General features: G+C 51.6%; 2 protein-coding genes and 1 long non-coding RNA gene across 16 annotated transcripts in view; 1 reads left to right on the top strand and 2 right to left on the bottom strand.

The window, feature by feature from the left end:
• Window positions 1-3,826, bottom strand: part of PHF20 (PHD finger protein 20) — an 81,348-nt gene extending 77,522 nt beyond the window's left edge. For 6 of the 11 annotated variants that reach the window (XM_068208180.1, XM_068208188.1, XM_068208179.1 and 3 more), the window contains exon 1: window positions 3,711-3,826. The gene's annotated coding sequence lies outside the window, so the exon portion shown is untranslated. The remainder of the gene's footprint in view (window positions 1-3,710) is intronic. The other 5 variants (XM_068208182.1, XM_068208190.1, XM_068208181.1 and 2 more) reach the window with 1 other exon arrangement.
• The window catches only part of LOC137484365 (rho GTPase-activating protein 39-like), an 89,130-nt gene that overhangs the window by 23,953 nt on the left and 51,947 nt on the right, over window positions 1-13,230 (bottom strand). For 3 of the 4 annotated variants that reach the window (XM_068208191.1, XM_068208193.1, XM_068208192.1), the window contains 2 exons: window positions 12,781-12,950; window positions 10,195-12,385 (listed from right to left, as the gene is read on the bottom strand). In XM_068208191.1, the coding sequence (XP_068064292.1) occupies window positions 12,191-12,385; window positions 12,781-12,950 (365 nt within the window). In that variant the 3' untranslated portion in view covers window positions 10,195-12,190. Of the gene's footprint in view, window positions 1-10,194; window positions 12,386-12,780; window positions 12,951-13,230 lie in introns of those variants that run through there. The other variant, XR_011004850.1, reaches the window with a different exon arrangement.
• LOC137484463 (uncharacterized) lies at window positions 4,740-6,451 on the top strand. Its single transcript, XR_011004883.1, has 2 exons — window positions 4,740-5,401; window positions 5,599-6,451. It is a non-coding gene; the product is annotated as an uncharacterized lncRNA (long non-coding RNA).

Below are 13,230 nucleotides of genomic sequence, written 5' to 3'. Positions count from 1 at the left end.
AGATGAAAAAATTATGACCAAAAACAGAAGGCGCAAATTAGGAAGCACAAAAATTATCTGGTTACAGTACCTGCAGCAGTAAGTGGACTTGGGACTTTTGACTCCTAGAAGAAATATACCTGTAAAAACATCCATTAAAAAAAAAGTCTGAAAAACATTTTTCACAGACAATTTGCAGCACCTGCAACACTGGCTACTGAAAATCCCAGAGGTCACTGCTTCCACCCAGTCAGTATACAGTGTTCTGACTCTTAGATGCGGCCTTCTGTTTCATTGCTTCCTGCCTTGACAGAACCAAATCTACCCTTACTTGTTGATAAAGAAGAGGATATTTTCAAGACATACAAATAAAGGAAAATCTTCCAAGTTATACTGCCATAAGTACTGAAAAAAATTATGTCTTTATTTAAGATAATTCATTAAGCAGACAGATCATCTGTGCATACGCCACCCTGTAAGAAGGATGCAACTTGCCTATTTATTTTAAAATAGGAAAAGGGGTGCACTTCAAGGCTGCTTGCAGACTTGTCTCCCATCTTAGGGATGAAAGGACAGCAGGAAAAATAAAAAACTGTAAGTGCCTATTTCTGCAAGCCTGGTAACAGCAACAAAAGAAAGCTGCAGTACAGGGAAATGTCTGATACAAATACATGGGATCTTAGAGCAAAAAAAGCCATTAGCAAACTACAATATAGGGAAGAAGCAATTCCAGCCTGGTGTACTCACAACCCCTGCTATGCTAACACATGCTTTTAAGATTAACTAAAATTCTAATTCAAATCCTACTAAGTCTTTGCACCACTGATGCACAGGTCTAGGCTAAGGAGCACAGAGGTGTGGAAGACAGTTTCCTTACTCAACAACACTGTGGAACAAGAGGATATTATCCAATTCCTCGGGAAAGAAGTGCTGAATTTAAGCAGTAGAAAAGTGAGTCAATTCTGAAACTAGCACTTTAACATTAGCAACAAGATCAGGAAAGCTCTTTGGTGCTAACTTCATATTAAAAAACCCAACACAAACAAAACCTAACCAAACAACAATATTCAAGACCACAAGCTTTCTCTCTTTACATTAACACAGGCTACCAAGCTGAAGACACATTTTTCCTTTCTAATCAATTTCCTTTTAACCAATTCTAAGAACTCAATTTCAGGTAGATTTATGAAAAAATAAGGCAGACTGTAGCTGCCTACACTTAAATAAGGCTGGTTGAAAGTTCTCAAGTCCAGTAAAAAGACACACAGGCATGTCAACAAACTAACATGCCTCCAAAAGGAGTGTTTATATTCCAATATGCATTATTATCTGCAGCTAGTCACCATAGACACAGTATACACCCATGCAGGCATAATCATTTAAGCCTGGTGTTTGCAGTCACATAAATACTGGAATGCCAGTAGTTCTGAAAGGTCTTTAGAAATATAAAGGCCATGTAGCTACTGGTATTTGGACAGCAAGGATAAACAAAAAGTTCCAAGCCACCATTTTTCACCTGAAGAAAGTATTTTCCTTCAGGAAGTACAAGCAGTCAAAACAAACCTGTAGGCAAGCAGAAGTACAAAGTATGAAGACAAGAAATTAATTGAAGCAAAAAAGAAAGTATGACTTACTCAGACATACAATGAACTCATTAACACTTCACAAGACTTCTCTGTATGATGCACCAGTCCAAAGGACTGTTCTTTTTACTTAAAAGTTAAATTACCACACTGTATCCATGCAACTAGACAACCATCATGAGCACAGTTTAAATACTGACAACCACCCCTTGTAGGGCTGAGCAATAAATCCTTCCCCTGTCCCATGTACATTCTTTAGCTCAGTTCACAATGCAAGTGCTCACATGTGGACAGGACAGAGTCACACAGGTAAGAGAGCTAGTTTCAGCCTGATGAATTACAGCTACAAACAATAACTATTTTCTGCAGATGCAGTTATAAATAAAATGTGCAGTTACAGAGAATTTATCATCCCCTACTATTAAATTAGGGGTTGTGCTCTCCTTTCCTGGCCAAGAGGGAGAATTTAAGTCAATATCATTGCCTAGGTCATGCAGTAACTACAGGGGCAAAAGCAAGTGCTACAGAGAGCTTTGCCAATTAAAGGTAAGAATTAATTACATGCTTCTTACATTTCAGTCAAGGCAGGACAGTTATGAGCAATTAATACTCTAGCCTCATTCCCAACTTGACCTTAAAATTACAAGCAGACAGATTTTACTCTCAGCCTGCTCAAGTAAAATTTTATTTCCATTGAGGAGACATCCACAAAGTTGTCAGCAAGGGTGTAAACTACTGAACTCTTCCACAAGCTGACTTAGGTCAGATAACATGCATTCATCTCAGTCACCTTCCTTTATTACTATGAAAGTTTAGAAGTCACACAAAAATTAAAAGAGAGGATTATACTGTGACTGATCTTTGCTTAAGTTCTCTTGCTTGACTTCTTTTAGAAACTGGTTCTGCGAAAGGATCCTTACTCATTAGAAATTAATAGAAAATTAAATGAACCCAGGTCAAAAGCATTAGTTACAGAGATGCTCCATTACTAACTACTGTACAGATACTTACAAAAGGTTATTTCAAGTCACTACGATTGCTTTAACATTTCGTTTAATTCCCTACTCCATACAACGCAACAAAATTCTGTAGCCTAGTGACATTTATTTTACTTAACTTGGACTCATCAACTTTCAGATATCTCTCCTGATTTAAGTATTTAGGGTAGAAACAACAGCCTAGGACCACAGAAACATCTCTGGTACCCAGATTTTCAGTCAGTAAAGGAGATAAAACAGTTTCTCGAAACTGTACCTGTTTAGATTAACTAAATCCCGGAATGGCTACAGATTACCAACTGGTACAAAAATCCATTTTGCTGGCAATAAGCCGTATCTGAACACAGACCTGCTAAGAAGAACACCACAGTGTCTCCTAACCGTACGCATTACACAGGTACACGACATGAGGCAGCTTTGGGTTTAGTGAAAATATCCACCGTAATTTCTGTTCTTTTAAAATGGTTTAAAGGAACAGAATGCAGCGCGATGAAGAAATGCTCTAGATCAAATGGGACAGAAAAGGAACAGAAGCCTTCAGCCGTCGGTACCGTCTAGGGAAGCCTCCCCTTACCGTGCGGAACATCTGGCAGGGCAAGTACCTGCTCTGCGCGGTTCCCCACCCCCGGGTCACGTACAGCCACCAAGCCGAGCACCCCCGGAATCCAGACCCGCCGGGCCCTGCGCTTCCCGCTCCCCGCCGCACCCGGCCCGCCGGGCGCCGCTCCGGACCCGTCAAATCCCCGCCTCGGGCCCCGGCACGGCCCTCGCCCTGCGGCCCGTGCCCCAGCTCAGGCCCCGGTGCCGCCGCAAGGTCACTCGGCCGCCCCCGCCGGACGGGCCCGTGGCGCCTGCGTTCGGCCCGCACAGACTCACCTGCCCGCGCAGCTCCGCGTGCGCGGGCGGCGAGAGGGAGCCACGGACGGGGGAGCGGCCGGGCCCGGCCCGAGCCGCGTGCCTCGGCGCGCCGGGCCGCAGCGAGGCACGAGCGGCCCCGCTCGGCGCCCCGGGGCCGCAGGCGGGAGGCGCCGCCCGGCCCGGCCCTTTGTGCGCGGGGACGCGCCAGCCCGGCCTCCCTCCCCGCGTCTCCCCGCAGCGACGCGGGACTAGGCAGGCGACGCGGCCCGCCCAGGCGCCGCCGCGCTCTTACCGAGGGATCTGTACGGGAAAAAGGGGTTAGAACGGAGCCACCCCGCCCGGGCTCCCCGGCGCGCCGAGCCCCGCGCACCGACCGCAGCCGCACAAAATGGCCGCCGCGATGCGGTGCCGCTGGGGGCGTGGCCCGCGGGAGCCCCGCCCCCTCCGGCCGGGGGGCTCGCAGGGGGCGGGGCCGGGCGCGGAGCGGGGCGGGGCGGCCCTGGCCAGGGAGCCTGCAGGGAGCGGCCCGCGGCGGGCGGCGCTGCCGGGCGGAGGGAGCGCGGCCCGCGGCGGGGCGGCCCTGGCCAGGGAGCCTGCAGGGAGCGGCCCGCGGCGGGCGGCGCTGCCGGGCGGAGGGAGCGCGGCCCGCGGCGGGGCGGCCCTGGCCAGGGAGCCTGCAGGGAGCGGCCCGCGGCGGGCGGCGCTGCCGGGCGGAGGGAGCGCGGCCCGCGGCGGGGCGGCCCTGGCCAGGGAGCCTGCAGGGAGCGGGCCGCGGCGGGCGGCGCTGCCGGGCGGAGGGAGCGCGGCCCGCGGCGGGGCGGCCCTGGCCAGGGAGCCTGCAGGGAGCGGCCCGCGGCGGGCGGCGCTGCCGGGCGGAGGGAGCGCGGCCCGCGGCGGGGCGGCCCTGGCCAGGGAGCCTGCAGGGAGCGGCCCGCGGCGGGCGGCGCTGCCGGGCGGAGGGAGCGCGGCCCGCGGCGGACGCAGCCGCGGTGCCCTGCAGGGAGCGTGAGCGCTGGGGCGGCACGACGGTCAAAGACTGGGAAGGCTTGGCGGCCTGATCCCTTGAGGCGGATGTCGCGATGCGGGTGCTCCTGCGCACACTTGCCCGCGGCTGTCGCAGCCACCGCCGGCTAGGCTCGGTTCCCTCGACTGGTGTCGCATGTGCCGGGAGGCGGGTGGGCCCGAGTAGTGCCTATCCGAGGGGGACGTCACTGGCCCTCAGCCGTGTTCACCCTCTGGTACAGGCAGAAAACTGGGTTCTGCTGTGGATAACAGAATTGTTCAGGGATAAATTAATTTTGTGAAAAACAACTGTTCACTTTGAAAATTTAAAAGGTTTATTAAACCTTAACAAAAATACAACAAAAGGACTACATAAGGAAAAATCCACAGCGCTGAGAACTGCCCTCGTGGGTAGCACATGGTGGGTTCATCTTCAAGATGGATGCTCAGTCTTTTATACCTCTGGGGGTTTGCATCAGCCAGCCCTGCCACCTCCCACTGTCAGGCAGCTCTTCTTGGCCGTTTATCGGTGGAGATTGCTTTCTTGTAACTTGCTTGGAGGTCGGGTGTTGCCATGCGGCACCCCCTGAGCAACAAGCTCTTCCATTCCCAGCTGCCCCATGGAAGGGACACATGCTCGCCTTCTTTCTACCTGTCCTGGACATCCCAGGCTGCCTGGTGGCAACAACACAGAGGGGGCGGAAGGGGAACTATGGGGAGAACAGAGGAAAACTACAATAACATAACTGTACATCATTAAAGCTTTTCTTAATATTCACACAATAGTCATCCCTTAATTGCGAGAGCAAATCATCTCATTATCCATCTATTAAAATTTCATTTTCTTTTTTTGATAGTTTTATGTTGGGTTAAAGCCCAAACCAGATTGACAAAGAAGAACAAAAACCTATGTATGCTGGAATTCCTAATGTCAAATATTACAGTGTTTCACTATGGGTGCATAAATTCTCCCTGGTTCAGGTAGGTTTCCTGGGATAATCCTTGAAATTCTCCTCAGAGGCCACAGAGCAGCAGAAGGTTGCTGCCCATCAGGTTTTGTGATTGAAAAAGTAACTGCTGTGGCCAAGGTGTCCACATAGTGCCAGGTGCTTTTGGGCTTCAGAGGAAGACACAACATGGCCCAAGTGCTTTTCCCTCCTGTCTTCCTCCTCCTCCAGCTGTGGGAACTGCTGTTGCTGCACAAATCTGGCTGCTTCTTTGACATCAGCCTTAGCCCAGTGCCACAAGCATCGCAGGACCCAGAGAGCACAAAGGATAGTTTAAAGCAGAGTGTCCCCATCACTGTACAGCAGTAGGTGCTAGTGCTTTTCTTACAGAGCCTGTGAACTGTGTGCTGGGAATCTGTGGAAGCAGAGTGGCTTGCTAAAAGTACTGCAACAGGGAAGAAAAAAAAGGTTGAAAATACAGTTATCAGTTTGAAATTTTTAACCTGGAAATCTCAGAAGTGGTTTTAACATTGCAGGTGTCTAGAAGAGAAAAATGCAGAAAGAATTAAAATAGAAAGCAACTGGAAAATAACCCCACAGTTTTGAGAGAAATAGATTTTTTTAATTTTACCAGAACATCAGCATAGTGTTTGTTTAATGGGTTTTTTTGACAGCACTGTATTTCATTCTAGAGTTTCACCACTTAAAAAAAGCCTACAGACTCTTATCACACCTGCCCTGAGAACCACTTCCTTCTCCTCCGAAGCAGGTCTTCCTAGATCCCACTGGACTCCTTTGCTTTGTTGTTCCCACTGAGAGCACATGGCTTTTGGTAGTTCAGGGATGTGTCTGTGGCAATTAGTGACATTTCTCCTTTTTCACTGTCCAGGGGTCCAGCTTCTCTATCTGATGTTAGTGTCCATGGTTAAAATGATCGTGAGTGCTCAGACATTTGCCGTACTTGCCTGTTCTGGCTGGCCATGGAGCGGCAGCCTTTCCCAGGGAGCAGGAACAGTGCTCCTCCACAGATACCTGGCTGGTCTCCGCCTGTTCTGATGCAGGTTGCAGACAGACCCTGCTTGGATCAGCTGGATAAATTTGGGTCCAGAGTTTCCCCACACATAGAGGAAAGTAGTAAATGTGGACAAACTAAGCTTTGTGGCCCAGGAAAGAGCCCAAACTGGTGAGAACAGAGGCAGGCAGCACTGCTTTCCTCTGTCCCCTTTATTCATCAGACTCTGTCAAGACCTTGGGGAGAGACCTCCTTGCTCCCACCCTTGCTGAGCTGCTGCAGTTCTGCACTTCAGTGAACTTCAGTAGATTTCTCTGCAGAGATGTCACCATGCCAGGAACGTCACAGTCCACGCCAGTTGAATGTGGTGTGGGGCTCACGGCCCTTGTGGCTGAGCAGTCCACGTGGCCCAGGGAAGCTGGGGCACAGCCAATGCTGCTCCTCCCCTGGCCAAGCTGGAGAAGAGCTGCAGCTGGAGCGTGTGCCAGGAACTGCTTTGGGAGCAGAGGAACAGTGTCCCTGGGCTGCACCCCTCGCTGTTTCCCAAGAGCCCCGTGGTGATCAATCACTGCACCTCCAACAGATTGTTCTGCCTGTCTCTTGCCTTTGTGCAAAGAGCGAGGCTGGCAGGGCTCTGTAGGGTGAAAGCTGCCCCAAGGAACCAGACAGGCTGGAGGAACGGGCGCCAGAGACCTCGCCACATCCAGCCAAGAAGGGGTAGGAACAGAGAGTGTCACCAAACAGGAAAAAGGGAACTTATCCTCCTGTCTGTGCAGGTCTCTGTGCCTACAGAAGGATGGAGAAGACCTTTACCTTTTCACAGGTACCATGTGGTACCTCTTTGCTGCACTCTCCTGCCTCCTTCATACTCTGAAAACTCTCTCTTACAGCTCCACTGTCCATTTCGTTATTTCACTCTGGATGATCCCTACTGCCACCACCTCAGCCCAGCATACAACTGCCTGCATGACCCCCACCTTCAGGACTACCACAAGCGCGAGGACATCCTGCAGATGCTGAAGAAACAGGGCTGCAGCACCAGTGACAACAAGGTAGGTTTGGACATCAGGCTGATCAAGAAGAGCCCTCTTCAAGCAGGGCTCCCACAGCCCCTGCTGCAGCCTCCTGCTGCTGCCAGAGGACAGAGCCGTGCGCTGGTGTCTCTGGGAGCAGAAGCAGCGCCAACATCGCCCTGGCAAGCCCCAGTCCTGCCCTTCTCAGCCTGCCCCACGCTGCCTCTTCAGCCCTGGCTGGGGGGACATCAGTGGCCCCAACACCAGGGTATGGGGGGAGGGCTTGGGGGCAGCTCCTCTCCCACTGAGGTCAGGCTGTTTTGGGGAAGGCTGACAGCATGGCTTGACAGTTTCTGGGGGATTCTGCCCTCGTCCCTCCACAGGTGATTTGCACTGTGAAGGAGTTCAACGAGTGCAGGCAGTGCCTGACCAGGACCAAGCTGCAGTCGGAGCAGATCTTGGGGCGGCAAGAGGTAGGCAAAGCGTTGTGTTCAGGGCCATGGGACTGTGCAGGGCTGTGCTGCTGGGCTGGGTGCTGTGGTGTGGAAAGGACTCCACGGCTGGGAGCTGAGCCAGCGCAGGGCGCTGAGCTGGGCACGGGCAGCAGGGCCATGTGCAGGCACACCCCGTGCTGAGGGAAGCCCTTCTCTCCTGCCCTCGTGGCCTGGCTGAAGCAGAGTGCCGGCCTGGGCCCGCAGGAATCCTCAGCACGCAGGGGCTGAGTGCTTGTCCAGGCGCCATGACCCACAACCTGGTGTCACCTTTCTGGAAGGGCTTCTGCCACTTTTGGCCAAATTAAAGGATGGTCCCAAACTGTCAGGAATCGCCAACACTTCCTGCCAGGGGAAACAGCGGCTGCAGCCTCAAAAGCCTTCTTAGCCTACCCAAGGGCCAAAAATCAGGGGGATGCAGAAAAGGGAGAGCAGCTTTGAACAAGGGCCAAACTTACTCCAGAACTGAGCTGGGCCAGAAGGATGCCAGCACTGCTGCTGACTCCCAGAGGAAGCCAGATGGCACTGCCAATGGCCTGTTGAATGCTGTGTTTGAGCAACTAACTGCAGCAGAAACCAAGAAGCTCCAAGAGCTGGTTGAGACTGTGGTATACAGACTGTTGGAGAGGTTGAAGATTCCTGGGAATCAGCATGTCAGCTTTTTGCAGAAGGCTGCTCAGAAAATCAGAAGAAGACTTTTAGGCTGCATGAGAGTAGAACTTTCGGATACTTCTCTAGATCACCGTCAGAAAATGGAAGTGATGGCAAAAGAGCTTGTAGGAACAGTGTTGGAGATCTTGGGGGACTGTCTGGCATCCAGCACATCAAAGCTGCTGAGACAGGGGTGGCAGCCAAGTGGGAGGAGCTGCCTCTTTCTGGAAGAAAAACTGCTGGCGTGACAGAACAGCCCTCACTGGCTTTGTCTGAAGTGCAGCAGCTTTTCCTAGTCTGACAGGAGTGACTACCCCCAGAGCACCAGCAACACGACCCAGAGGCTGGGCTCATTCCTGTATGGCTGAAGTAGCACAGTGTGGTGGCTGCCTGCTACGACCTCAAGCAGTTGAGAAGCACCGGCTCGCACTGCCCGTGAGAGGCCAGACGGCCGCCACTTGTGCGGGCACTCCCGGGGTTCAGCGTCTGCCTCCCTGGTAATGCTGCAGCGTGGACTACGCAGCTTTGGTGGCTTCTAACGCTGAGAGGGAGACGAAGGGACGAGAGAAGGACACTTTGCTTGCGAGCCCGTTATTCCCCCATGCGTGGTCAGAACAACTGCCCTCAGCGCAATGCAATGCAAAAATGTCCCCAGAGACTTGCAGCAGATTAAACAGGGGGTGGGCGGACAGGGGTGGAAACCTGTCTCGCCCAATTGGGGACAACCGAAATAGGGTTTTACAATCAATGGTGACATAACAGAGGTGGGCACAGCGTTCTGGGACAAATAGAAAGGCTAAGGTGGGTGATTGATACAAAGCTTTCCTGAAGAAGCTGGGAGTGGTTACATGATTGACACCTGGCAGGGAGTGAACAACCCTTGACTGACAGACCCAAAATAAGGTGAAACCAAGGGAGGAGTGAGAGGATTGACAGGCAACTGTGGATCTGAGCGGCGGGAAATCGTGGGGTAAACAACTTGGAGCAAACCACTCTGAGGGAAAAGTCGGAGTGTACAAGGAACGTATGTAACATTAATTAACCTCCTGACTAAACCAACCCAACCTACAACAGCACAGCTGGCACCTGCCCTACAGCTCCACGACACTGTGCAACCAGCACCAGTCTTGAGCACCAACAGACTGCTCCCAGTGGTTCCTTGGACTACCAGTGAGGAAAGATGAGAGAATGATCCAGTCTGAACATAAAAATGTCCCCATCAGGTCAGCCTAATAGCCCAATTAATTACATCTCCATCAGCAGATACCCTGCAGGGGGCCATGCAGAGGATGCCTGTGTGGCCACCTCCTACAGTCCACCTGCAGCACTCCCAGCTGCTGGAGGAGGGACACAAGCAGAATATCCCTCTTACCCTCCAACTGCCCATAAACCTTTATGAAAGCCTCCAGAAGATATGTGTAAAGCAGTATTGTCTTTTACCCGTTTCAACCCATTCTCTTCCTAGATTCATTAAGTGTCCTTTGGTAGCTGCCTGGGAATTAAGAACAACGGAACCAGCCCAAAGCATGGTTTCCAAGTGCTTACTTCATGCCGATTCTCAAATCTTACTCAAGAGCACTGACATTCAGGCTGAAATGTGCAGCCCCACGTAGATGTAATCACGCTGCAGAAATTCACAAAAAAGACAATTCACAAAAGATACAGCCATGAAGATGGTATTTATTACTATTCGAACAGAGGAAAAGCTACTTTACTGATTGGTATTTACAAATCTGTTGGCAAAGACAATAATATCCAGTGTCTTTTATGAGCATGTTTTACAACTCTTGCCAGAATCATTCACTTTTATTAGCAGCAAATGCCTATGGTTTGATTGAGTGCCACTGGCTGAGTGCAAGAATATGGATCACCACTGCAGTGGCTGCAGGCAAAGCCTGACACAGACACAGGCACCTGCAGCCTGGAGGAGGGCAGGTCCCACATGGCTGCTCCAGCCCTTGGCAGGGAACAGGACAGCCTGAGCCTTTTCAGCAATTCAAGTCCCAGGACAGCATGTCAGAGCTGGTAACCTCCGCCCGTATCTACACTTCTGGGGCAATGGCTCCACATCTGAAGAATAAGCATAAGTTGTTCAGCACTGCAGAAGGACAGAGCAAGCTGAGCGGCATCAAAGCATGGAGATGGGTGTGTATGTGAAACAGATGCTGGCACATTTCGTGGGCATGCTTGACAAAATTAATCTTGACAAGGGAACAAGATTTCCTGGCCCACAGGAACACAGAATCATCTGGTATGAGGAACCTTTATTCAGCTGGGCAGAAACTGAATTTCTGCTCTGGAGTTCATTCAAACTCACCTGAACATAGGCTCTGGGAACCCTCTCAGAAAGACTCTGCACACGGCACCTCACACCCACGCTGGTACTGATTCAGGCATCAGCTCTAAACCTCACTGTCAGCAGGGCTCAGCTCCCCACTGCAGTCTGGAGAGGATGATTCCAGGTCCCCAGTGGAAAGGGAGGGGGATACAGAAACACGAAGGCAAGCTTGCATGATACTGGCAGACTTAGCACTTCATCAGTAATCCCAAAACCACACTTTTTTGTGGCAGACCTGCCTCCAGCAAGGAAAACACCTCAAAGGAAGAGCATAGATACCACAGTTGACTACAGGCAGTACCAGCATTTCTCAAGCACACAGCACTGCTGCTGCTCTGCCTGGAAGGGCGTACCTGAACAGAAGCCCTTCTGACTGTTGGGGGCTTTCTTAAACCTGGGCTGAGCCAGAAGGGTGGGACAAACTGGTATTTAGTTCCTGGCAGAGTGGTCTGGGAAGGATGTGGTATTAGAAAGAGGGGCGCGAGGAGCTGGAGCTGTGAAGGCTGTTCTGAGCATGGGCTCAGATGCTCCTCAGCAAAGCTGGTGTCAGCTCATGTTGTCTGTAGCAAACAGGAGCTGCAAGAACACTGGGGTCACTGCTCCAGAAGATATGACCCTCATTAAGAGGATGCCAAAGTAGTTGTTTACCTGTTTGTTGTCAGGTGTGTGGCCTTCCTGTTGTGCCCAGCACCATGGTGTGGGTGGGTGCTCAGCACAGGGATGGTCTCACATGCTGCTGCATAGCTCTACAGTTCTTGAACCTCCACACCTTCACAGCCCTCTACCAACAGCATTGTGGGATGTCAGAACAACCCTGACACCTCCAGCCAACAGTCTGCAGAGGTGAACAAGGCTGTCCCCATAGTAGTAGGATTATTCCTGATGAGGCAGCACCTTCCCTAGGACCAGATCATGCCACAGCACAGGAGTGTTGTTCTCCTACCTCAAGCCAACTCTGCCTCCAGAAGGGAGATGGAGAGTCTCACTGCCCTATGTAGCAGTTCCTCACACATGTCACAGCCCTTTCACTGAGCACCCAATATTGTGGCTCTCAGGAAGAGGATTGCGCCTCACTGACACACACTGAAAGGCACTGCTAAACCTGACCTGGTATGCCCAAGGATTTCCTGGTGCTGACAGAACCAAGCCTTCCAGAAAGGTCCAGTCCTTGTGATCATATATTGGGAGATGCTGAAGGGCTAACCCAGGGCATGACAACAGCAAGGACAATGGAAGAAACCTACGTGGAGAGGAGAAGACTCAATCTAGCAACTCCTCAGAGCAATGTTTTGCACTGTGAGGCAAACAACCAAGTGGCTCAAACCAGCCCTTCGATGAAGCTTGTGTCCAAGTGTACTATCAGCATGCGGAGAAAAGACATTTCTTTGCGTGTGTTCTCAAAGATAACGCGAGGGTCGTCGGACTGGCAGCGCAGGCAGTTGGGGGCCATCACCATGGCCAGGTTATTCACATCCATCTTTGTTCTGCTCACATTTGATGGCTGAGCAAAGATCTGCAGATAGCAAGAACACAGTCAGATGGAGCAGTGGAAAAGGGCAAGGAAGTCCAAACATACAGCCCAAGAAAAAGTGCAAGGAGAGCAGACATAAAGCCTGCCTTAAGGACAGTGCCCCAGGTGCCACATGTCCACAGGAAGAGCACTGTACTCTGACACAACCAACAGAGCAGCAGCCTTGGCAGACAGGAAACCAACCCCAAGCACTACAAGATCAGGATCAGTGTTTATTGCTCCCATAAGGAACAAGGCCAGCAAACATCCCTCCATCAATTCCCCCTTAAGTACAGATAAGAGGTCTTAAAACCGTGCTGATGGTCCCACCACAGCTGTCCCACTAACTGTGCCTCACATGCTCCTGGCCCCAGTGCAGGGCTGTGGGGGCTGCCTACCTGCAGGAAGTGTATGAGGTAACACAGCACCAGTCTGTTGAGCTCTGGCAAAAGCTGCACCACAGCCACGGCAGCGTCGGGGTTCTCATAGTTGCTGATACACTCTTTGTAGAATTGCTGGGGGATCACGGGCTCCTCCAGTTCCCGATACCAGAGCTTGAGGAGAGAGGCTGGGCAGAAAACAGGTGCATGAGAACAGCTCTGGTCACTTCCCCACTCCCTTCAGGGGCAAACTTGGCAGTGAGAGAAATGGCAGAGAAGGGATTTCTGAGCTTGTGCTGCTTCACCTTAATTCAGTCTTGGCTCTGAAATGCTCAGACCAGTTAGTGGGAAATACTGGCTGCTACCTACCTGCTCCTCCAGGAAGGAGCTCTGGGGCTGCCTAAAGAAGAGGACAAGGAGACCTGAAAGACTCCCACCACTCTACCCAGCTTGCACAGCCTTACTGCA

The sequence above is a fragment of the Anomalospiza imberbis genome, chromosome 17, assembly GCF_031753505.1.
Source record: "Anomalospiza imberbis isolate Cuckoo-Finch-1a 21T00152 chromosome 17, ASM3175350v1, whole genome shotgun sequence".
In the NCBI taxonomy this organism is placed as follows: domain Eukaryota; kingdom Metazoa; phylum Chordata; class Aves; order Passeriformes; family Viduidae; genus Anomalospiza; species Anomalospiza imberbis.
The sequence above is the reverse complement of the archived record's forward strand: the minus strand, read 5'-3'. Positions and strand labels throughout refer to the sequence as shown.